This window comes from Chrysochloris asiatica, unplaced genomic scaffold (genome assembly GCF_000296735.1).
Source record: "Chrysochloris asiatica unplaced genomic scaffold, ChrAsi1.0 scaffold00211, whole genome shotgun sequence".
NCBI lineage: Eukaryota > Metazoa > Chordata > Mammalia > Afrosoricida > Chrysochloridae > Chrysochloris > Chrysochloris asiatica.
The window spans coordinates 1,753,001-1,776,595 of NW_006408729.1; the positions used below are offsets into that span (position 1 = coordinate 1,753,001).

The following is a 23,595-nucleotide window of genomic DNA, read 5'->3' on the forward strand; positions in this document are numbered from 1 at the left end:
AGAGCATCTGGGTTAAACTGATTATATTCAGAGGTGGTTTAATGGGGCTGCCACTGATCAACCCAGGGTCTGCGTATGCTGTCCCTAGCAGTTAATGAGTCTTCATCTAATCCCTATGCCGTGTTGCTCTTCATATAACCCATGTTCTGGGATTATTTGCTCAGTATAAATAGAAGCCATTATAAAGATGTGTTCTTAATAAAAATATGTATTATAAAATATAAGAAGACATACTATAAATATATATTTTAAAATGGTGGGTGCCAGAAGTTTAGTTTATCTGTTTCTAAATTTTCATTAAACCTTTTTCATTGTGATTTGGGTGAAAGATTGCAGAGCAAATTGGTTTTCCATTCAACAATTCATACACATTTTGTTTTGTGACAATGATTGCAGTCCCCAGAATATAACATATATATTTTTCTTTTCCTCTCTGTATTTGTGGTTTTCATTTGTCTTTTTCCCTATCTCTTCCTTCCTTCCGAGTTTTATCCCTGGGCAAATGCTGCTCTTTTGATCATATTGTTGATGGTTCTAAGAAATTTGCACCTCCCTGGTGTTATTGTTCACCTTATGTGGTTGTTAAGTGACATCCAGTTGATTTCAACACATAGTGACCCTGTGTAGGGTTTCCAAGGAGTCGCTGGTGGATCTGAACTGCTGACTTTTTGGTTAAACAATCTAGTACTTAGCCTACAGTGCCACACTAGAACTCCTTTCTTATGTTGTTAAGTGCTATGGAGTTGGTTCTGATCCATAGCAACCCTGCATAGGGTTTCCAAGGAGTGGCAGATAGGTTTGAACCACTGATTTTAAGGTTAGAAATCTGGTGCTTATCCTACCCTGCCACAGACCTGTCTATGGTTTGTTTGAAATTTGAGCAATGGGAATGAGTTCAGTTCCAGGCCTAAAGGGTGTCTAAAGGCTATTGTCTGAGAGGTTCTAACAGTCTCTATTGGATCAGTAAGCCTGTTTTTTTTTTTGTTTTTTTAAACTTTTTATTGTGAATTTAGCAAAAGTTTACAGAGCAGATCATCAATTTTGCGTTCAACACATCACATAGTTTACTTCATTACATGATTGTAATCCCTTCCATGAATCAACAGAGCATTTACCTCTATTCACTATAATTATTGCATTCCTCCATGTGTTTCTCCCTAAATTCATACTTCTTCTGTTAACCTCCCTCTTGTGGAATATTGCAGGCCTATCACCCAGGTTAACATGTGTTTACCTTGTAGCCCATGAATAATTTTCCCTTGCCTTCCCACCATCATAGATTGTTTCTTTTATCAATAAGAAAAAAAAAAAATTTTAACAAAACAAAACAAAAAACTTTTTACAGCATTGGTTTCATACAATGTTTGTCCTTTTGCGATTGACTAGTTTCACTCAGGTTAATGCTGTGAGGTCTTTCACAGATTCATCATTATTCTTCATTGTTTTGTAGTATTCCATTGTGTGTATGTACCAAAATTAGTTTAACCATTCTCCTGTTGATGGCATTTAGGCTGTCTCCATCTTTTTGATATGACTCTTATAGACAGCATATCGAAGGATTCTATTTTCTTATCCATTCTGCTTTTATGTCTCTTGACTGGTATATTTAATACATTTACATTCATTGTAATTATCAGTAGGTATGAATTAATGCTATTTTTCTGTTTTTTTTTTTTTTTTTTTTTAATTGTACTACTGGATCCTTTGTACCATATAATTTTCTATGTTGAGTTCAGTTTGTGGGTTTTCTTGTCATTTTCATTTCTGTTGTATTAATGTTTACTAAATCTTTCTGATTTTCCTCTTTTTAAATTTTCATGTGCAAATGTATTATTTTTCTTTGAAGTTGCCGTGTAATTTAATAATTTTTTCCTGTTTTAAACACTCTGTTTTATCTTGAAATATACTTGACTATCTTGCTATTTGGAAGTTCTTTATTTACTCTATTTCTTCCCTTTTTTTGCTTTGTAGTTGACTTCATTATGCATTGATATCTCTGGTTCCCTATTTTCAGTCTTGTAGGTTTGTTTTCTTTTAAATACTTCTTTATCTGAGTGAGATCTGGGTGGCGTTGTCGTGTATGATAATTTCAGGGTTTTTTCTGCTGTTGTTGGTTCTCAGTTCAGTGTACACCCTTTAACTTTTTTTTGTAACTTTCGTCTGGTCATTAAAAATTTCTTTAATTTCTGTTAATCAAGAAATGACCTAATTTTCCTGTTGTATTTGATGATTTGATGATGAAGATCAAAGAACACAGCCTTCCGTATGGATTGCATCAACTTCAACACTTGGCCAATAAACAACACTCTTATCAATGGAGAAAAGATTGAAGTTGTCAAAGATATTTTAATTGGATCAACCATCATGGAGGCAGCCATGAAGAAATCAAACAATGTATTGCACTAGGCAAATCTGATGCATGAGAACTTTTTAAGGTATTGAAGAGCAAAAATGTCAGCTTGAGGACTAAGGTGCACCTGACTGAAGCCATGGTATTTTCAATAACCTTATATGCATGTTAAAGTTGGACAGTGGATAAGGAACACCATAGAAGAGTTGATGCATTTGAGTTATGGTGTTGGAGGAGAATATTGAAAGTACCATAGACTGCCAAAAGAACAAACAGATCTGTGTTGGATGAAGTACAGCCAGAGTGCTCCTTGGAAGCCAGGATGGTCAGACTTCATCTGTCATACTTCAGACATATTGTTAGGAAGAACCAGTCACTGGAGAAGGATATCATGTTCTGTAAGGTGGAGGGTCAGGGAAAAAGAGGAAGACCCCCCCAACAAGATGTATAGACACAGTGGTAGCATCAGTGGGCTCAAGTGAAGCAATGATTGTGACATTGTCCCAGGACTGGGCAGTGTTTCATTCTGTAGTACATAGAGTTACTGTGAGTTGGTACCAACTCAATGGCACCTAACAACAACAACAACATGTGATGATCAATTTTGCTGCATATATAAATCTTGGTTGGCAATCTTATTCTTTGGGAGTTTTGCATATGTCACCCCATTGCCTTTCAACCCGCATGGTTTCTGCTGAGAAATCAGAGCTTAGTCTTTTTTTTTTTTTTCACCAGAGCTTAGTCTTATTGGTTCTCCTTTGAAGGTAACTTTTTGTTTTTCCTGAGTTGCTCTCAGTATTCTTTCCTTGTCTTTGATTTTGGAAAGTTTGATTATGATATGTTTTGGTGATGTTCTTGTAGGATTTATTCTGTTTGTGTGGTTTGTTCAGCTTCTTGTTTTCTTATCTTCTCATCTTTCATGATGTAAGGGAAGTTTTTTTCCAACAACTCTTTGACAATTTTCTCTGTGCTTGTCTCTTCCTGTTATGGAATTCTAAACACCCATAAGTTGTTCTTTTTGTGGTATCACACATAGCCCTTAAGACCCGTTGTTTTTCCATTATTATTTTGAATTTTGCTCCACATTTACCCCTTACCTCCTGTGATTCCTTTTAGAGCAGTTAGCAGTGATAGCTGGACACCATTTAGTTCTTTTGGTTTCAGGGTCATAGGGGCTGGGATTTACTTGGTCAGTCAGTCCTGTCTCTAAAATTTCTTATCTTACATTCTTCACTTGTATTTGGGATAGATGACTAGAGAAGGACATTTTAAAAATGGGTAAGTTTATAAAATTAATATAAACTAGAAGATTATATTATAGGAACTAGAATATGACTTCTTATAAAATAATCTTTTAAAAAACATTTCTAGCAAGTTCATCTTCTTTGTTCTAAGGAGCCATGACTCTATCCATGGAGGCCCTATAAACAAATTATTAACCATAAATATAGTCTGTTAAAATATGTGAAAGTAAGCATATTTTTTTCATCATTCGTCTGCCAGTTTGTGTGCTCTGGTGACTTGCATGTTGCTGGAAGCTATGCCGCTAGTATTTTAAATACCACCAGGGTCACCCGTGGTGGACAGGTTTCAGCAAAGCTTCTAGACTAAGACTAAGGACAGGCTGATTACTTCTAAAGATCTAGCCAATGAAAACCTTATGAATAGCAGTGGAACGTTTTTAGATGTAGTGCCTAAAGATGAAAACATGGTGAATTTTTGTTGTTGTTAGGTGCTATTGAGTTGGTTCTGACTTATGGAGACCCTATCAACAACAGAAGGAAACACTGCCTGATCCTGTGCCATCTTCACAATTATTGCTACGTTTGACCTCATTACTGCTGCCAGTGTTCCAATCCATCTCATTAGGGGTCTTCCTCTTTTGTGCTGACCCTTCATAATGTCCCCAGGGACTGGTCCCTTCTGGAGTCTCATCAGCCTTGCTTTTAAGGAGCATTCTGATTGTACTTCGGATAACAAACAGATTTGTTCACCTTAATACTTTCAATATTCTTCTCTAACACCATGATTTAAATGCATCAGTTCTTCTGTGACCTTCCCTATTCATTGTTCAACTTTCACATGCATATAAAGCTACTGAAAATATGATGGCTTGGGTCAGGCAAACCCTAGTCCTCTAACTGACATCTTTGCTCTTGAACACTTTAAAGAGGTCCTGTGCAGCAGATTTGCCCAATACAATACATCATTTAATTACTTCTCTGCTGCTTCCCTGAGTATTGATTGCAGATACAAACAAAATGAAGTCTCTGACAACTAAAATCTTTTCTCCATTAATCACGATGTTATTTTGGTCTAATTGTGAGAATGTTTGTTTTCTTTACAAAAAGGTGCAATCCATACTGAAGGCTGTGGTCTTAGTTATTCCTCAGTAAGTACTTTAAGTCCTCTTAATTTTCAGCCAGCAAGGTTGTATTATCAGCACATTGAAGGTTGTTAATGAGTCTTCCTTCAATCCTGATTCCACACTCTCCTTCATATAAACTATTTTCATGGATTATTCATTCAAGATACAGATTGAATGAATATAGTGAAAAAATACAACCCTGGTGCACATCTTTCCCGATTTTAAACCGTTCAGTATTCCCTTGTTCTGTTTGAATGACTGCCTCATAGATTACATACAGGTTTCTCATGAACACAATCATGTTCAGGAATACCCATTCTTCACAATGTTATCCATAGTTTGTTGCTATCCACACATTCAAAAGTGTCAATAAAGTACAAGCAAAATCTTTCTGATATTTTGTACTTTTAGCCAAGATCCAGCTGATGTGAACAATGATATCCCTAGTTCCATGTTCTCTTCAGAAATTCCGGCTTAAATTTCTGGCAGTTACCTGTTGATATACTGTTGCAGCAATTTTTGAATTATCTTCAGCAAAATGTTACTTACATGTGATATTAATGATATTGTTCTTCGATTTCTGCATTTCTTTGGGTCACCTCTCTTTGGAATGGGCACAGATATGGATCTCTTCCAATTAGTTGGCCAGGTAGCTGTCTTCCAAATTAAGTACTACCCCCTTTTAGTTACACATCTTCTACCTTTACAGTTGTGACAATCCCAATTAGTTGTGATAAAAATTATTCACTATTGAATCAAGAGAATACTATTACTATCCTTCCCCATCCCCTTAAACCAGACCCATCTAGACAAGATGAAAACTATTCAGTGGGGATTCTCCCCTCTCCCACTTGCTCTGAAACTAAACTCACTCTTGAAAATTTGTAAGGCAGTCACTTTGAGCCTTTATAGCCCAGTCCTCTCTCATTTTAGGTAGCCATTGTCTCTATCAACCCTGTGTACTGAGGAGATAGGCTTGATCCCTGATGTGAAGACTCCTTTCTTCTTGATTAGTGGTTTGAGCAACTACATCCATAAGCAAAGGTCAAGTTTATCAAATGGTAGCAATTTATACTTGCTTCCTATATTGAACTTCTTTATCTTCCTGTAGTTGAGTTTTGATCATCAAGCCATCAAAGCTAGGTCAAATGGATACTATCTGCAAGTTCAGATGTTCTTGAGCTTCTCCCCCCACTTCATATTAGCTGGCCACTTCACTGTCAACTCTAGCCCCCAGTGGCTCCGTCAGTGTCCATGGGCTCATGAATTCCAAAGACTCCCCTAACTTTGGACCAACCAGCTCTTCCTCTTCTCTCTATCATTTCAAGGTTGACTGGAGTCTATGGAACATGGTTGACAAACTCCATCCATGTCTTCATTACTGCCTTTCCCCCACTTCCTTTCACAAGTAGACCAAGGTGGTCACCAGTGAACCTACAAGCCTGCTTGTGTGTTCCCTTTGAGTTTCAATCTTGGAAAGGGGCTTGTCCTGAAGGGCTGACTTTTCTTGCCTTGATGGCTTGCAGGTGAACAGCTTACTTGTTCTTGTAATAACGAAACAGTCTTTTTTTTCTTTCCTGCTGGTCTTTCTTTCAAGAACTATCCTCTGTTCCTCTAACCACTCTGGGTTGGTCTACATGTCCCTTTAAGTGAGAATGTCCCATATCAGTTGGTTCTGGGTGGGGCTCAGGGTTTGACCTAATAAGACCCTATACCCGATAAAGGCTCCTCAAGTAACCTATTTCACTGGGCAAATTCTTGAACCTTTTTTAGGTATTCCAGTCAGTTATAGGCTGAAGATGGGCTTACTAGCTTTCTGTAATCATATTTCCCAATATTTTTTCCTATCCCACTTAAATGTCTGTATTACAATAGTAGGCAAGGAAAACCAATATCCACAAGACAGTCAAGCACCTTAACATTATTTCCCCTTTTAAACCCATTCAGACTGTGCTTCGATCCCTGTATCACAGAGCCCTGTTGTTCCAAGGTTGAATATACATCACTATTTACCTCTGTTTGCCCATGCAAATCTACCTGTGTGGTCCCTGTCTTCCTTGTTCTTACATCCCTATTCCTCTTGTGTGTTGCCCTCCCCTTCCTTATATATTGCCCTCTCTATCACCTGAGTTATGATGAGACTCCCCTAAACTGTGCCTTACTGTCCCTCCTTCATTCCCTTGGTAACCATCAAAGATTTTTTTTTTTCTTTTAGTGTGGAAATCTTTTCTTAAGCTTTTATAGCAATGGTCTTATGCAATATTTGTCCATTTATGACTGACAATTTTACTCAGTGTAATGTCCTCAAGGTTCATCCATGTTATGAAGTGTTTTGCAGCTTCATCAATGTTCTTCAAAGTAGCATGGTGTTCCATGGTGTGTATGTACCAAAGTTTGTTAATCCATTTTCCTATTGATGGTCACTTAGGTTGTCTCCATCTTTTTACTATTGTGGATAGTGCTGTGGTAAACACCATTGTGCATATATCTACTCAATCTGGCTTGTATTTCTTGTGGATATATACCAAGTAGAGGAAATGCTGGATCATAAGGTATTTCCATTTCCAACTTTCTGAGGAAGTGCCATGCCATTTTCCAGAGTTTTTGAACCATTTTACATCCCCACTAACAATGTAGGAGGGTCACAGTCTCTCCACATCCTTGCCAGCATTTATTGTCCTCTGCTTTTTTGAACTTCTGCTGTTATTGCTGGTGTGAGATGATGCCTCATTGTTGTTTTGATTTGCATCTCTCCAATGACTAATGATTGCAATCCCCTCCATACACCACCAGTTAACAGTATTTGCCTCTATTCCCTCCTTTTCTTAATGTACACAAAACACACAGAAAATATATATTCATTTAAATGACCAAAAGACATATTTTTCAAGCTAGCCTCCTGCATGCTGGCCACTGCCTTTCCGTGGGTCTAGAGTCCTCAGCTACTGTCTCTCCATGCCATAACCTATCTCTCCCTATATCTCTGGTGTTGCTGCTTCTCTGGTTAGGATCCCACGTTCTGCTTATGCGCTTCGCTCTTGATGGTCTTCTGTTCCTGGAATGAAAGATTAACTACTACCTCCTTTTTGTTACATATCTTCTACCTTTACAGTTGTGACAATCTCTATTAGTCATGATAAAAATTACTCACTATTGAATCAAGAGAATCCTATTCCCATATTCCCATTTTCTAGACCTATTTAGACAAGTTGAAAACTATTCAGTGGGGATTCTACCCTCCCTGTCTCACTCTGAAACTAAATTCCGTCTTGAAAACTTGCAAGCCAGCCACTTTATAGCCCCCTGCCCCAAGTTAGATAGCCCATGTCTAAGTTGCCCATCCCTATCAACCCTGTGTACTGAGGGGATAGACTTGATTCAAGCTTGATGTGAAGACTTCTCTCTCAGTTGGTATTTTGAACAACTACATTCATAAGAGAGGTCAAGTTCATCAAATTGTAGCAAATTACACTTGCTTCCTATGTCAAACTTCTTTATCTTCTAGTTGAGTTCTGATCATCAAACCATCCAAGCTAGGTCAAATGGGTACTATCTACAAGTTTGGGCATTTTTGCCCTTCTCCCCCACTTAATATTAGCTGGCCACTTCACTTTGCACTCTAGTCCCCAGTGGAAGGTATATTCAGAAGTCACTATACCAAAAAGAAATGGTCGATATTTAACAATTTCAGGAGATAGCATATGATAAAGAATTGATGGTACTGAAGGGAGAAGTTCAAGCTACACTGAAGGTATTGGTGAAAACAAAACTTCAGGAAGTGACAGAATACCAAGTGAAATCTTTCAACAAACTGATATAACACTGGAGGACTTCACTCAGTTTTGCCAAGAGATTTGGAAGACAAATATCTGGCCAATCGATGGGAAGAGATCCATATTTGTGCCCATTCCAAAGAAGGGTGGCCTAACAGAATAATGACATCATTGAACAATATAATTAATGTTACATCCAAGTATAATTTTTGCTGAAGAAAATTTTTAAAAATGACTGCAAAAGTATATCAACCAGAAACTGCCAGAAACTTAAGCAGGGTTCACAAGAGGACATGGAACGAGGGATATCATTGCTGATGTCAGATGGATCTTGGCTGAAACCAGAGAATATCAGAAAACTGTTTACTTGTGCTTTATTGACTATGCAAAGACTTTTTGACTGTGTGGATAATGACAAGTTAGGAAAATATTGCAAAGAATGGATATGCCAGAATACTTGATTGTATATTATGAGGAACCTGTACATAGACTAAGAGGCAGTCATTTGAATAGAACAAGAGGTACACTGAATGGTTTAAATTTAGGAAAGCTGTGTGCCAGGGTTTTATTCTTTTCCCATACTTATTCAATTTATATTTTGAGCAAATAATCCAAGAAATTACATTATATGAAGAAGAGCCTAGCATTAGGATTGGAGGAAGACACGTTAATAATCTGTGATATACATATAATACAACATTGCTTGTTGAAAATGAAGTGGACTTAATATACTTACAAAAATCTAAGACCACAGCCTTCAGTATGGATTGCACCTCAGTGTTGTTGTTGTTGTTAAGTGCTGTCGAGTTGGTTCCAACCCTTAGCAACCCTATATAGGATTTCCTAAGAGAAGCTGGTGAGCTTGAACTGCCAACCTTGTAGTTCAAACCAACTTTGCAGTCCAGCACATTAACCCACAGTGCCACACCAGGACTCCTCATCACAATGTAAAGGAAACACAAATCCTCCCAGCTGGACCAATAAGCAACATCCATGTACACAGAGAAAAGATTAAAATTTTCAAAGATTTCCTTTTCCTTGGATTCATAATCAACATTAATGATAGCAGCAGTCAAGAAATCAAAGGACATCTTACATTAAGCAAATCTGTTGCACAAGACCCCTTTGAAGTGTTTAAAAGCAAAGATTCCAGTTTGGGAATCAGGGTGCCCCTGACACAAGCGATGGTATTTTCAATAGCCTCATATGCAAGTGAAAGTTGGACAATGAATAATGAAGACTAGAAGAATTGATGTATTTAAGTTATGATGTTGGAGAAGAATATTGAAAGTACCATGGAATGCCAGAAAAACAAACAAATCTGTGTTAGAAGAAGTACAGCCAGAATGTTCCTTAGAAGCAGGGATAGCAAGACTTTGTCTCTCATTATCACATAGGTCTGGTCCCTTGAGAAGTACATTATGCTTGGTAGAGTGGAGTCTCAGCATAAAAGAATACCCTCAATGGTATGGATTGGCACAGTGGCAACAGCAATGGGCTCAAAGGTAACAACAATTGTGAGGATGATGCAGGACTTACAGTGTTGAATTCTGTTGTGCAAAAGGTCACTATGAGTCTGAATCCACACGATGACACCTAACAACAACAATAACAAACTGTGTATTTTTGTACTATTTGTGTAGCAAAGAGGCAGTTTCCATGTGAATATGTTTATGTGTTTTTGGAGAAGGGAGTCTCATACCTATGGCCCCCAAAATGACTAAGCATAAAATTTTTTCTTAAAATGGGAGATACTTATTCTGGTCACAGTGTGAACCTTCCTTAAATGTTTTAAAGCTATTAAGACTGGGATGTATGGCTTTATTTGATCACTTTATGAATGAAATCGTCTCAAAAGCTTTTAAGAAAGGATTCATTTACAGATTCATATTTCTTCTTCTGTATGTTTGACTAATTAAACCATGTGTGACATGCAGAAGATAAATGAACTAATAGCTGTGTGTTTGAAGTTTGAATTTGAATAGAAATAGTCATCAATTAACAGTGTCACTCAGTATTTGAGAAGAGAGAGCTCTGAGGTTTTTAAGCCCTCATATAAAGCAATAAAAAAATTGTTAAAGCCTGATTCTTAAGCCTTGGTATGTGCTTCTTTCCCCATTTAACGACATAGGAGACATGTTTAGGGTATCTGAAGATTTCCTTCATGGGTTTGAGTGCTGTATCTTTAGTTGTGTGCTGGCCAGTCCTTATATACCTTATACTTAGACTATATGTCTTCAACCTAGACTATGAAATTATCTTTAAGTAATATTTCTTTGGTGTCTTCTACATGTAAGGCAGTATTCTTGCCTTTTCTTGTACATTCTTTTACATAATTCCCATAACAACCCTGGGATAACAGAAGCTTAGAGAAGTTATGCAATTTGAACAAGTTCATACATCTGCTAAATGGTGAAGCAAGGATTCAAACCTAGTTCTTCTTTGTACCATCCCATGCTTCCTATTAGCGGGAAGAATATGAATCAGCAAAGGGACCAATTCTAACTTTAACCTGTCCAATAAAAAAAAAGTAACAAGATTTCAATGATTTGTTTTTTCAGAAGTCAATCCCCAGGTCTTTCTTCTGATGTGTCTCTGGGTGTATTCAATCCTCCAACCTTTCAGTTAGCAGTCAAGTATGTTAACCATTTGTATGTCCAGGTACTTTTATAATGCCTAAGAACCTAAATAAGTCACTAGAGTTGTTAGGTAAACCTATACATCCTTAAAAGAATCATAGTATCTTTTGTTAAACATAATATATACTATTATTTATATTACATCATTGTTGTTAAGTGCCGTCGAGTTAGTTCTGACCCGTAGTGACCCTGTATAGGGTTTTCAAGGAGGGGTCTAGTGAACTTGAGCCACCTACTTTGTGGATCAAACCAACTTTACAGTCCAGCGCATTAATCCACAATGCCACACCAAGACTCCATTATATCATTAGACACCCTCCATTTGTTATTTTCTCCATGAATACAAGTATTCCTTGAGAGTCAATCCACATATCAGTTGTTTTTTCTGTGCTCTGTCCCTTGGAAATCTCTTGTGATTCCAAAATATCAACCATCACCTCTGCCAAAATTACTCAAATATGTTTCTCTAACTCCCACCTCTCTCTTGAATTACAGCTGGAAATTCTGCATCACTCTAATACCTGAATGTTTGCATGGTATATAAAACTCAATATGCCCAAATATTTCTTCTCTTAGTCCTCTTCATCTTTGTTGTTATTGTGTGCCATCAAGCTGGTTTTGACTCATAGCAACCCTGTATAGGGTTTCTGAGAGCAGCTGATGAATTTAAACTGCCGATCTTGCTCTTAGTAGTCTAGTTCTTATCCTGCAGCATTACACACCAGACCTCAACCTCTCTTGGCTTATTCATTCCTTATAAAAGCACCAGTGTTTTCTCAGTCAACTCTGAGCCTCTGACTGTTAGTGAGTAGGAAGGTAATATGTTGCTGTTGTTAAGTGCTATACAGTTGTTTATGATTCATAGTGACCCTGTATAGGGTTTCCAAGGAGTGGTTGCTGTGTTTGAACTGCTAACCTGCAAGGTCACAGTCTAGTGCTTATCCTACAGTGCCACACTGGACTCCAGAGAGGTCAGAGGAAAAACACAGAACTGCTAACCACGCATTCAGTGGTTCAATCCCACCAACTGTACCTCTGAAACCCTATGCAGAGTCACTATGAGTCTGAACTGACTCGATGCCACTTAACAGCAACATAGGGTCTCAGACAGTAGCTGTTAGCCATTGTTATTGTTATAGTGATCAGCTGGAGAAAAAGTGTAAGTGGATATGGTTGTTGCCTTGTGGCAGAGTTGAAATAATGCAGACATTGATGTTAGTATGAGTTGGTCTCATTTTTGTGTTTCTATTTAGTAGAGAGATATAGGAAAGTTACTTTACCATTTGGAGCCTTAGTTTCCTCCTCTGTGTAATGGTATTTGCTGCATATGTGAGTATGGGAGTGCCTATCAGAGGCTGATATACAATAAAAGGTCAACAAAAGATACTATTATTTTTTTGAGGATACATGGATTTGCTTATCAACTCCAATGATTTATATGGATTCTTAATCTTTTTAAGAGTCTCTGGGTATACAAATGGTTAATATACTCAACTGATAAATGACAGGTTGGAGGCTTGAATTCACTTAGTGATCTTTCAGAAGAAAGACCTGGTGATCAATAACCAGTCATTGAAAACTCTATGGCACTCAGTTCTTCTACCCTAACACCCATGGGGTCACCATGAGTCAAAACCAACATCAACCAGTGTACTGGTTTTACTCATTGTAAGAGGAACCTTTTAGAGTATGTGGTTACTTTAAATAGGATGAAGAATTTTAATAGGAACCAAGAGGGCCTGACTAACCTGGAACCAAAGTAGGTTGGTTAATTAGCATTTGAAATAATTATGTAAATATAATCTGTTGTTATTATTGGTAGGTGCCTTCTGACCCATAGGGATCCTGTATAGGTTTTCTGAGGAGCCACTGGTGAGCTTGAACTGCTGACTTTGCAGATCAAACCGACTTTACAGTCCAGCACATTAACCCACAGCACCACAACAGGACTCCAAATGTAATCTAAGTCCCTGTAAACAAACATTTTTTTTCTTTCTAGTTAAGGTATTTTCCTATAGTGAGAGAACATATTAAAACTTTAATTTTGTTTATCTAGAAAAGGTATACTCTCAAACTCAACATGAAACTTTAGGGAGCTGGGAAGTGGGAAGGGAACTCTTGCCCAGCCAGCCAGATCCTCACACAGCCCTAGGCTGAGTTTAGCAGATTGATGTGTTACGGCTGCAACACGTCTTCCTTCTCAAGATATTTTTAACTGTATTGGACTAAGCCTACAGTGTAGAATTACAAATAGGTCTGGAAAGAGACATGTGTGCAGGCTACTAATTAGGCACCCTTTCAAACCTGTGTCCTTAAATATTTGTTCCATATTAAGTCATAGGAGAGGCTGAGAAGAACAGAAAAAGGAAACAAGTAGGCTGAATTTGGCATACCTCATTTAGTGGAATAAAATCTCACTATTAACTAGATCTTAAAAGTTAGTTTTTGATCGTCTGTTGTTATTAAATCTCATCAACCCCTCTGTCCAATTAGTTTATCAAAATATCTCTTCTAATCAAGAGCAGTTTCTGGCAGGTACCTTTCTTTCCATCTTGATACATACCCAGTGATGTTTTAGTGCTTCTCACAGATTTGTGCCCTAGGCAAGTACTCAAATAGCCATGACATTCTATGGTTTATGGCTCTGTGAAATCTATGGTTCTGTGTTTATGGTTCTGTGATATCTAAACATTAGTTTTTTTATTTTTCATGATTATGGAATTTATTAGGGAAGAAGTAGGTTATAATTCAGAACCAGAAATGACTCAGGATACAGTTCTTTAATCATAATAGCCTCTTCTTTCTCTTTCTGTCTCCTGGGTTGAGGAGTTTCCCAGCACAGTGACCCCAGGTCCAACCTGGTTCTTCTTTCTTGGTCATGAGGTCCCCCTTGCCACCTCTGGGATGGCTCCTTTTAAGACTAGTAAGATGACAAAACTGACCTATCTCCACACTAGGGATCTGTATACTGTTGCTTGCGAGGTCCTACCATATTTAAATTATTTGCAAGCTATCCAATTTTCTTTGTGGGCCACAAGCACCTCATAGTTACATAGTCTTATCTAGTCATTTGATGGAAGTTACAAAGACTATAGCTAGAAGGGCTATATTAAACAATTCCCTGCCTCTTCTAGTCATTGACCCTTTCATACTTGAAGGATTAACTGTCCCCTCCAAATCATTTTACCCATCTAAAACAGGCATTAACAATGAATTATTCAGTAGGGCAGAGTCCTCAGGATGAGGTAGTCAGATACTAGTCATTCAGGAATTCTGGAAGAATTCTGCTCATCTGGCCAGGTTCTCCAAAAGTCATCTGAGCTTCACCCTTTCTAGCCTCTGATAAAATTTGAAGGAGAGAAGATTATTACTCATTAGTCCTCTCTGTTTCTATAAAATAAGCTTTCATTGTGAATTGAGTGATAATTTACATGGGAGAACACCGGTTTTACATTTATCCTACTGTATTTTGTTTCATTGCAATGATTGCAATCCTCTCCATGCAACACCATTCAACAGTATTTGCTTCTATTCTCTCTTTTTTTGTTGTATACAAAAACACCCAGGAACATGTAATAATTTAAACAACCAAAGGGAACATTCTGCAAGCCTGCCTCCTGGATGCCAGCACACAGCTTTTCTCTTTCCATGAGTCTAGAGTCCTCAACTACTCTATCTTTGCCTCCATCTCTGGTGCTGCTTCTCTGGACAGGGTTCCACATTCTGCTCATGCTCTTCTCCCTTGATGGTCTTAGGGTCCTTTGTTCCTGGAATGTTGGATTAAATACTCCCCCATTTTTGTAACAAAACTTCTATGTTTACAGTTGTGTCAATCACAATTAGTCATGATAACAATTACTTGCTATTGAATCATAAGAATCTTCTCACCATCTCCTTTCACCAGACTCATCTAGACAAGTTGAAAACTTTTCAGTGGGGATTGTACCTTCTCCTACACACTCTGAAACTAAACTCCCTCTTGAAAACTTGTAAGCCAGCCACTTCATATCTTTATAGCTCTCGCATTTTAGGTAGCCAATGTCTAAGTTGCCAGTCCTTATCAACCCTGTATGCACAGAGGATAGGTTTGATCCGTGATATGAAGACTCCTTCCCTCTCAGTTGATATTTTGAGCTACTACATCCATAAGTATAGGTCAATCGAGTTCATCAAATTGTAGCATTTTACACTTGTTTCCTTTATCAAATTTCTCTATCTTCCTCTAGTTGAGTTCTGATTATCAAGCCATCAAAACTAGGTCAAATGGGTACTATCTGCAAGTTTGAGCATTCTTGTGCATCTCCCCTCACTTCATATCAGCTGGATGCTTCACTCTCAGCTCTAGATCTCCATGGCTAGGTACTTGTCTGTGGGCTTAGGAGTCTCCGGGTCTCACCACACTTTGGACCAATCAGCCCTTCCTCTTCTCTCTCTCATCTCCAAGTTGACAGGAATCTATGGAACATAGTTGAACTCATCCCGTATCTTCATTGCTGCCTTGCCCCCATTTCCACTCACCACTAGACCAAGGTGATTGCCAGCAAACTTACATGCTTTCTGTGTTCCTTTTGAGTTTCAGTCTTGGATTGGGGGTTGCCTGAAGGGACTTGACTGCTTGCCTTGATGGCTCCCTGGCGAACAAATTGCTTGTTGCTGTAGCAGCCAATCTCACTGCTGTTTTTGTTTTTGATTTTTCTGTTCCTCTAGCCCCTCCAGACTGATCTGCATGTCCTTTCCATTGGGAATGTCCCACCTCAGAAGGTTCTGTCTGGATGGGGCTCATTGTCCTCTCTTGACACTGTGGGTTAATGTACCAGACTGCAAAGCCATTTGAACTGAAAAGTTGGTGGTTCAAGCTTACCAGCTGCTCCTCAGAAACTCTATACAGGGTCGCTATGGGTGGGAACCGACTCTACGGCACTTAACAACAACAATAACAAAACAACTACTTTTACAATTATAGTTTTTACAATCACAGTTAACCTTGTTAACATTTAACACTCACAAATGAATCATATAATTGTACCAGCATCTTCCCCAACCCTCTCTTCCTCAGGCCCGTTAGGAAAAGAGGAAACTATTTTATGGTAATTCTCCTTTGTTCCCCTCAGTTTGAGTAAGCAGACCCATGAAAGTGTACAAGCCAGTCACTTTATGCCCTTATTTCCTCCCATTTTCCACAGCCAATTTCTAAATTGCCCATTCCTATTAAATGAGTACTTTGTCTTCTGTTCTGATTACAATTTTGAGCATCTGCATCCATAAGTAAAGTCCAGTCCAGATCAAACCATCAAATTGCAGTAATTTGCACCAGCTCACATTTTTCTTTTCATTCAGTTGGTTTCTGATCAGTTAATTTAGTTCAGTGAGTACTAGCACATTTCCTTGCACTTCAGACCAACCAGCCCCTTCTCTTTCTCACTCATCTTTAACCCCCGTGGACTTGATCAGTGGACACCATCCATCTATTCAGGAGTGCATATAACTCTGTACTTCAGACCAGTCAGTCTTTCTCTCTCTCACCTTTAGTTTCTGTGAGCTAGGTAAACTGGTTTCAATGGAACATGTCCTAACCTAGTTGATCTCTTCATTGTTGTGCCCCCTTCTCCCACTTCTACTCATTGAGTGGACCCAGATGGTTACCACAGTAAGCATACCAGGCCATCTGCTCTCTGGCTCCTGGAATGGTGTTCTGATGGGCACTGACTTTCCTACCTTAATGTACTCAAAGATAAATCACTTGCTTGAAATTAAAAAAGCCAAACAGTCTCCCCCCCCATAGGTTCTTCCTGGATAAGTCTGCATGATTTTTGAAATGTAAATTTTCTGACTTCAAAGGTTTTGAATGGGGCTTGGATTTTCAATCTACATCTCCAATACTTTCTACATAGGAGTTAACTTGATTGAAAAAAACAGCCTGTGTTTTTTTCCAGGCAAACCCTAGTTTTCTATAATCTATTTACTCAATGTTCATTTCTATAATGAATTTAGGTCTGTTTTACAACACTAGGTAAGAGAAACATTAAATATTCACAGTTAGTTGAAATAAGCACGTAATCCCTTTTAAAATCTTCATCTTTTTTTCTTCTTGACAACTTGACTGTTTACACATTCATAAGCATATGACCTATGGAGTCTGGCTGACTGAAGCCAGTGTTGTTGCTGTTCAGTGCTGTGGAATTGATTCCAACCCATAGAGATCCTGTATAGGGTTTCCGAGGAGTGATGGGTGGGTTTGAACCACCGACATTGCAGTTCAAACAGACTTTGTGGTCTAGTGCATTATCTTGCAGCGCTAGATCCTAGTTAAATCATCTAGTTGAATCAGCCTGACTATGAGATGTGTAGGAGGAGTCCTGGTGTGATGCTGTAGGATAAGTACTGGACTGCTAACCTCAAGGTTGACAGTTCAAACCCACCAGCTGTTTCTTGGAAACCCTACATAAGGTCATTATGAGTTAGAACTGACTCAATGGCACTTAACCCTTTCCTTTGGTCCCCAATTCAGAATCTTTCAAAGATGTATAGCATTTCCTTGTTATAGTATTTGTTGGGGAGGGTTGGAATGATGGTTTGTTTATGCTACCATCTTCTTAGAATTCCACCTGGAATGGACATTTTTGACCTTTGGGCAAAAAGAAGAAGATTCCTTCTGGAGGCAAGCTAAGGTAGTGGCTGATATAAGCAAAAGTGAGAGGTACACATCAGGAATTCCGATTTCCAATCTTTGCTAATATCGTGGAGGCTCTGAGTTGGATTTTAACAAGGGAAACCCATGTTAACCTCCACACATGCTCTTTGATAATGAAACTATACTATTTACATATACTCTTTCATTTCAGCTATTTTTTCTTAGATTTTTTTGGTGCTAATGATATGAATCTTTTGTATGCCTAGGCCAAAAGCTCATTAATTTGTAGGTGCTAAGTGTAGCGTAGTGGTTACGAATTGGGCTGTGAACCACAAGGTCAGCAGTTCGAAACTACCAGCTGTTTCGCAGGACAAAGATGAGGCTTTCTGCTCCCGTAAAGATTTACAGTCTTGGAAACCCTGTGCAGGGTCGCTATGGGTCGGAATTGACTCGAAGGCAATTAACAACAACAAGAAGAAGTGATTGTTGGAGTCCTGGTGTGGTGCTGTGAGTTAAATGTGCTGGACTTCAAAGTTGCTTTGAACCACAAGGTTGGCAGTTCAAGCTCACCAGCCACTCCTTGGAAGCCCTATACAGGGTCACTATGGGTTGGAACTGACTCAACGGTATTTAACAACAGCAACAAGAAGTGACTGCTAATAATTTATTTCATGCTTATTTTTATATATTTATATGTTTAATCATCTACCATCATTTGTACCTTGTATCAACAGGATCCTTACTATAGATTTAATGACCTTAACTACAGATGGATCTCTTTGGATAACTGGACCTATAGCAAGGAATTTCAAATACCCTTTGATCTTAGGTATGTGTATTTTATTGAATTTAAAGAGTTTTTTTTTTTTTTTTTTTTTTTAATTTAAGCCATAATCTTTTGTTTTGCTTTGTTTAGAGAGTCAAGTCAGATTAAAGCCTTGTACTATAAAAATTAACATAGATTCATGTTTTGGTTTGTGTATTAGGAAGGTGTTAGCAATACTTGTTGTTATTGTTGTTATGTGTCGTGGAGTCGGTTCCGACTCATAGCGACCCTGTATAGGGTTTCCGAGGCTGTAAATCTTTATGGGAGCAGAATGTCTCATCTTTCTCCCGTGGAATAGCTGGTAGTTTCGAACTGCTGACCTTGTGGTTCGCAGCCTGATTTGTAATCACTACGCTATTCTCAGGTGGCTGGGTGTCATGAGTTAGTCATGAGTTATTTTTCTAGTAGTGGTAATGATATCTCTTAGCCACTGTCACATTCTTTTGTCTGTAATTCCTCCTCTGTTTCTCAGTCCTCAGTGGTGGTGGTGGTGATTGTGTGTTGTGAAGTTGGATACGATTCATAGTGACCTTGTATAGGGTTTCTAAGGCTATAAGTCTTTGTAGGAGCAGAAAGCCTCATCTTTCTCCCGTGGAATGGCTGGTAGTTTCGAACTACTCACCATGAAATTAGTAGCCTGACTTGTAACCATTATGCTACCAGACTTCCTTCAGGAATCAATAGTGTATAGATTACAATATTGTTAGGTATTATATCCTAAGTAAATGTCATTTGTTCTGTATAGTGCTAACCAGAGATTAAGACTATGTCTTTGAACTTATTTGTCAGGCCATAAGGAAAAGCATGGGCATTGTTTACAGTTACTCTCTATGTTATTATAAGCAGTTATTTCCAGGTGAGGTAGACTGTAACCCAGACATACCACCACTTTGTTGTAACCCTGTGCGGGCTTTCCAAGGAACAGCTGGTGGATTTGAACTGCTGACCTTGCAGTTAGCAGTCCAATGCTTATCCTTCAACACCACACCAAGACTACAACTATTTACTAGTCTCATAAAGGAAAAATGAAGCCAGAATATTTGGGCTTAATATCATGGAGTTACTGTGCTTCAGAGTATTTTAAATAGTTCTATTGTGACACTGTGGGTTAAGGTGCTGGGCTGCAAAGTCCGCTTGAACCTCAAGGTTGACGGTTCAAGCTCGCTAGCTGCTCCTAGAAAACCCTATACTGGTTCATTATGGGTTGGAACCAACTCAACGGCACTTAACAACAACCCTCTACCTAGGCATTTATACTTATCTTTTTTTTTTTTTTTTTTTAAAGCACCTTTATTGAGATATAACGCATATACCTAGTTGTTTATCCATTTAAGGTGTTCATTTCAATGGTTTTGATATATTCACCCAGTTGTACAGTCACCCTACAATTTTAGATAATTTTTCATCATTTCAAAAAGAAATCTATATTTATTAGTAGTCATTCTTCTCCCCATCCTTGTGCTCACAATTCAGCCCTAGACAATCACAAATCTACATTCTGTCTTCATGGATTGACTTCTATTGGACTTTCCTTATAATGAAATCATACAATATATTATCCTACATGACTGGCATCTTTTAGTAAGCATAGTGATGTTGCAAGGTTCATCCATGTTGCAGCATGTATCACTACTTCATTCTTTTTTATTGTAGAATAATACCCAATTGTAACAGATACAGTAACTATTTTACCCATCTTTAAGTTTCTGTTTCTTTCTTAAAGTCTTTTCTTATGACATTGACTCTGATAGTACTTATATCCTGTCCAACAGGATCAGATTACATAATAGAGCACATAGAGAGTTTTCTGCTTGTTTTCTGTTTTAGACTTCAAAGTCAACCAGATTGCTGACTCCTTAAGTACAGAGACTATTTTATTTTAGTTCTTCATAAGACTTGGCAGAGTGCCGGGCACATAATATTTTCTCAGAATACTTGTTATTGGTTAATGTGTTCTCTCATATATGTCAGTAACTTTAATATTTTGTGAAAATGCTTTTCTTTTACTTGGTTCTCATGAAAACTTTGTGAAGTCACTAGAAATTAGGGAATTTTGTGCTTCTGGTTTTATAAAGATTGGTTTATTATGAAGAGAGATAAGTTGGACCACTCAAAGAACACAAAAAGTATGTTAAACAATATACTTTTGAAAATTTCATGAAGAATTTTTACTAAAGTATATTTTCTGGGAAATATTTATTCCCTTAGTTCTTAACTAATAAAATAAGTCCTTCCTATGTGAATGTTATATACATCTTGTTTTAAAAATATTTTCTTTTTTTTTTTAGCAAGTGGCAAAAAGTAAATCTGATTTTTGACGGCATTGATACAGTGACAAAAATCCTGCTTAATTATGTCACTATTGGGAAAACAGACAACATGTTCAATAGATATGTAAGTATATAATGATATGCAATTAAAAAAACAAGTCACGTATGTGTGTTTTTATGAATTGTCATTGGATGTAGGGAAAGGTAAGTGTTTAATTGGCCATGCAGATAAATTCAAGCTCTATGGATTACTAGGTAAGTAACTCTGAGCCTCAGTTGCTACATTTGTAAAAATGATGAGAATACTGCATACCTTCTGGAGTTATTGTGAGAATTTAATAAACTCATTATATGAAATAATTATCACAGTGCTTGGCACATAGAAAGTGTTCATTAAATGCTGTTTGTTTCTCTGTTGTTTGGAATATCTGGAATATACTTTGAACTATAACATTTAAAAAGTTTCCATTGAAATGCTGTTACTGAGTATTAAAATTTATTATGAGTTTCATAGTATTTCATAGTTTATAATGTTTTCAAAAGCACTAAGAAAATGTTTAGAAAAAGCACTCTTTTTGACTGATAAATTTGATGAATTTAACCTGGTCTGGCACTGTGGGTTAATGCACCAGACTGTAAAGCCATTTGAACTGCAAGGTCGGCAGTTCAAGCTCACCAGCTACTCCTTGGAAATCCTACACAGGGTCACTATAGGTTGGAATCGACTCGATGACACTTAAAAATAACAACTATTGTAATGGACTCCTGGTGGGGTGCTGTAGGATCAGCACTGGTCTGTGAACCACAAGGTCAGCACTACAAACCCACCAGATGCTCCTCAGAAACCCTATAAAGGGTCGCTATGAGTTAGAAAGGACTCAACAGCACTTGACAACAATAGCAACAACATTATTGTAATGACAGATTATTTAGTGAACAACTCTGCTAACAGATTCTTGCCTGCAACTGCTTTTATCCAGAGTCTTTTCAAATTTTATAATTCTATAGAGTATAATGAATGTCACTGCTATTACACATAAATAGTGTTTCAAACAAATCTTGTTCTGAATTGTAGAGAAAAATAAGTATTTCCTCTAACTGGATAATTAACTCTTCAACTTGATAATTTGTAAACATTTTCAATGTGGTGGATATTAACAATACCGAGATCAGTTTGTTTGGATTATTGTTGTGTCCCATGCATGAGATTCTTCATTTATTCATCTGGTATTCCAATATTACTCACCAGGGGTACCTCTGAGAAAATCACCCTTAATAGATCATGTTGTACTCAGTAGCTCCCAGTGTAAGGTATTTTGGTGTAACATAGCACAGCAAGGTGTAGAGTCAGGGAGGGAGGTGAAGGGAGAAAACAGAAGTTTTATATGCAAGTGCATAATATATGTGAAATGCCTTTCATGTATAATCTCAATTAAGATAAACTTAAAAACATCCTTATGATGTAGGTGGAGTTTACCTAGTATGGAGAGGAGGAAAGTGAAGTGAGATCATTTGAAAGTTAGATATGCTATTGAGTTCATTCTGACTCATGTTGACTCCATGTGTACCAGAGTAGAACTATGCTCCATAGGTTTTTCAATGGCTAATTTCTTGGAAGTAGTTTGCCAGGCCTTTGTTCTGAGGTGCCTTTAGGTGGATGCACACCTTTATTTCTTTTGGTCAGCAACTGACCTGCTAACTGTTGCATCATCCAGGACTCCAAATTATACGTTGTTGTTATTGATATGTGCCTGAAGTTGGTTATGGCTTATAGCAAACTTGTATAGAGTTTCTGAGGAGTGCTTGGTGGATTTGAACGACTGACCTTGTGGTTAGCAGATCTATTATATGTCCCTTAGAAGAAAGGCCTGGTGATCTACTTCAGAAAAACAAACCAATGAAAATCCTATGGAGCACAGTTCGGATATACATGGGTGCCATGAGATAGAATTAATTCCATGGCAACTGGTATTGTTTGTCCAAAGGCATTGATCTCTCCAGTTGCACAATGTATTTCCATAAAGTGACTGTTCGCATTAACTGTGGTACCAGTGAATGTACAACAAGGAGGATTCTGTGTTAGCATTTAATAAACATCACAGTTTTATGGGGATTACAGAATTGACAAAGTATTTTAAAAGGAAGCATTCCTTTGTTTAGTGGACACTTAGTTTCTGCTAAGGGTGATGGAAAGATCTGGAAGCAGATAGTGGTGATGGTTGTACTACATGATGAATGTAATTAATCACACTGAATTGCACATGTAAAATGTTAAAATGATAAATGTTTTGTTATATATAGTTTTACAATAACAAAAAGTACAAAAAAGGGAAGAAAAATAAACTGTTCTTTTCTTTCTGGAATAATTATACAAAGAAATTATACACAGATCTGCCTTCATTTTCAAGGGTAGGCTTTTAAAACAAAAATTACTCATGACTTAGAAAAATACATGCTATTCATACCACAGAGGAATGTGGTCATGAGCATCCAAAGGCAGAGCAGATATTCTAGAGTAGAAGTATTTACTGTTTACCCCGTTCCTCAAGGATCATCAGTCTGGCAGTAAAAATAGAAGGAGAAACCTAGAGATACCTGCCTGTGTAAAAGAATGTGCTTGGTTGTATATGTGTATAGTTTTTTTTTTTTTTTTTTTTACATGTTTTATTGTGAATTATGTGATAGTTTACATGGGAGAACATTAGTTTTACATTCATTCTATCGCATATCGTCTCATT

The 23,595-nt window shown here is 37.7% G+C and overlaps 1 protein-coding gene across 1 annotated transcript in view; it reads left to right on the forward strand.

The window, feature by feature from the left end:
• MANBA (mannosidase, beta A, lysosomal) overlaps window positions 1–23,595 on the forward strand; it is a 224,978-nt gene that overhangs the window by 22,489 nt on the left and 178,894 nt on the right. The window contains exons 2-3 of the mRNA XM_006872718.1: window positions 18,496–18,590; window positions 20,876–20,981. Of these exons, the coding sequence (XP_006872780.1) occupies window positions 18,496–18,590; window positions 20,876–20,981 (201 nt within the window). The remainder of the gene's footprint in view (window positions 1–18,495; window positions 18,591–20,875; window positions 20,982–23,595) is intronic.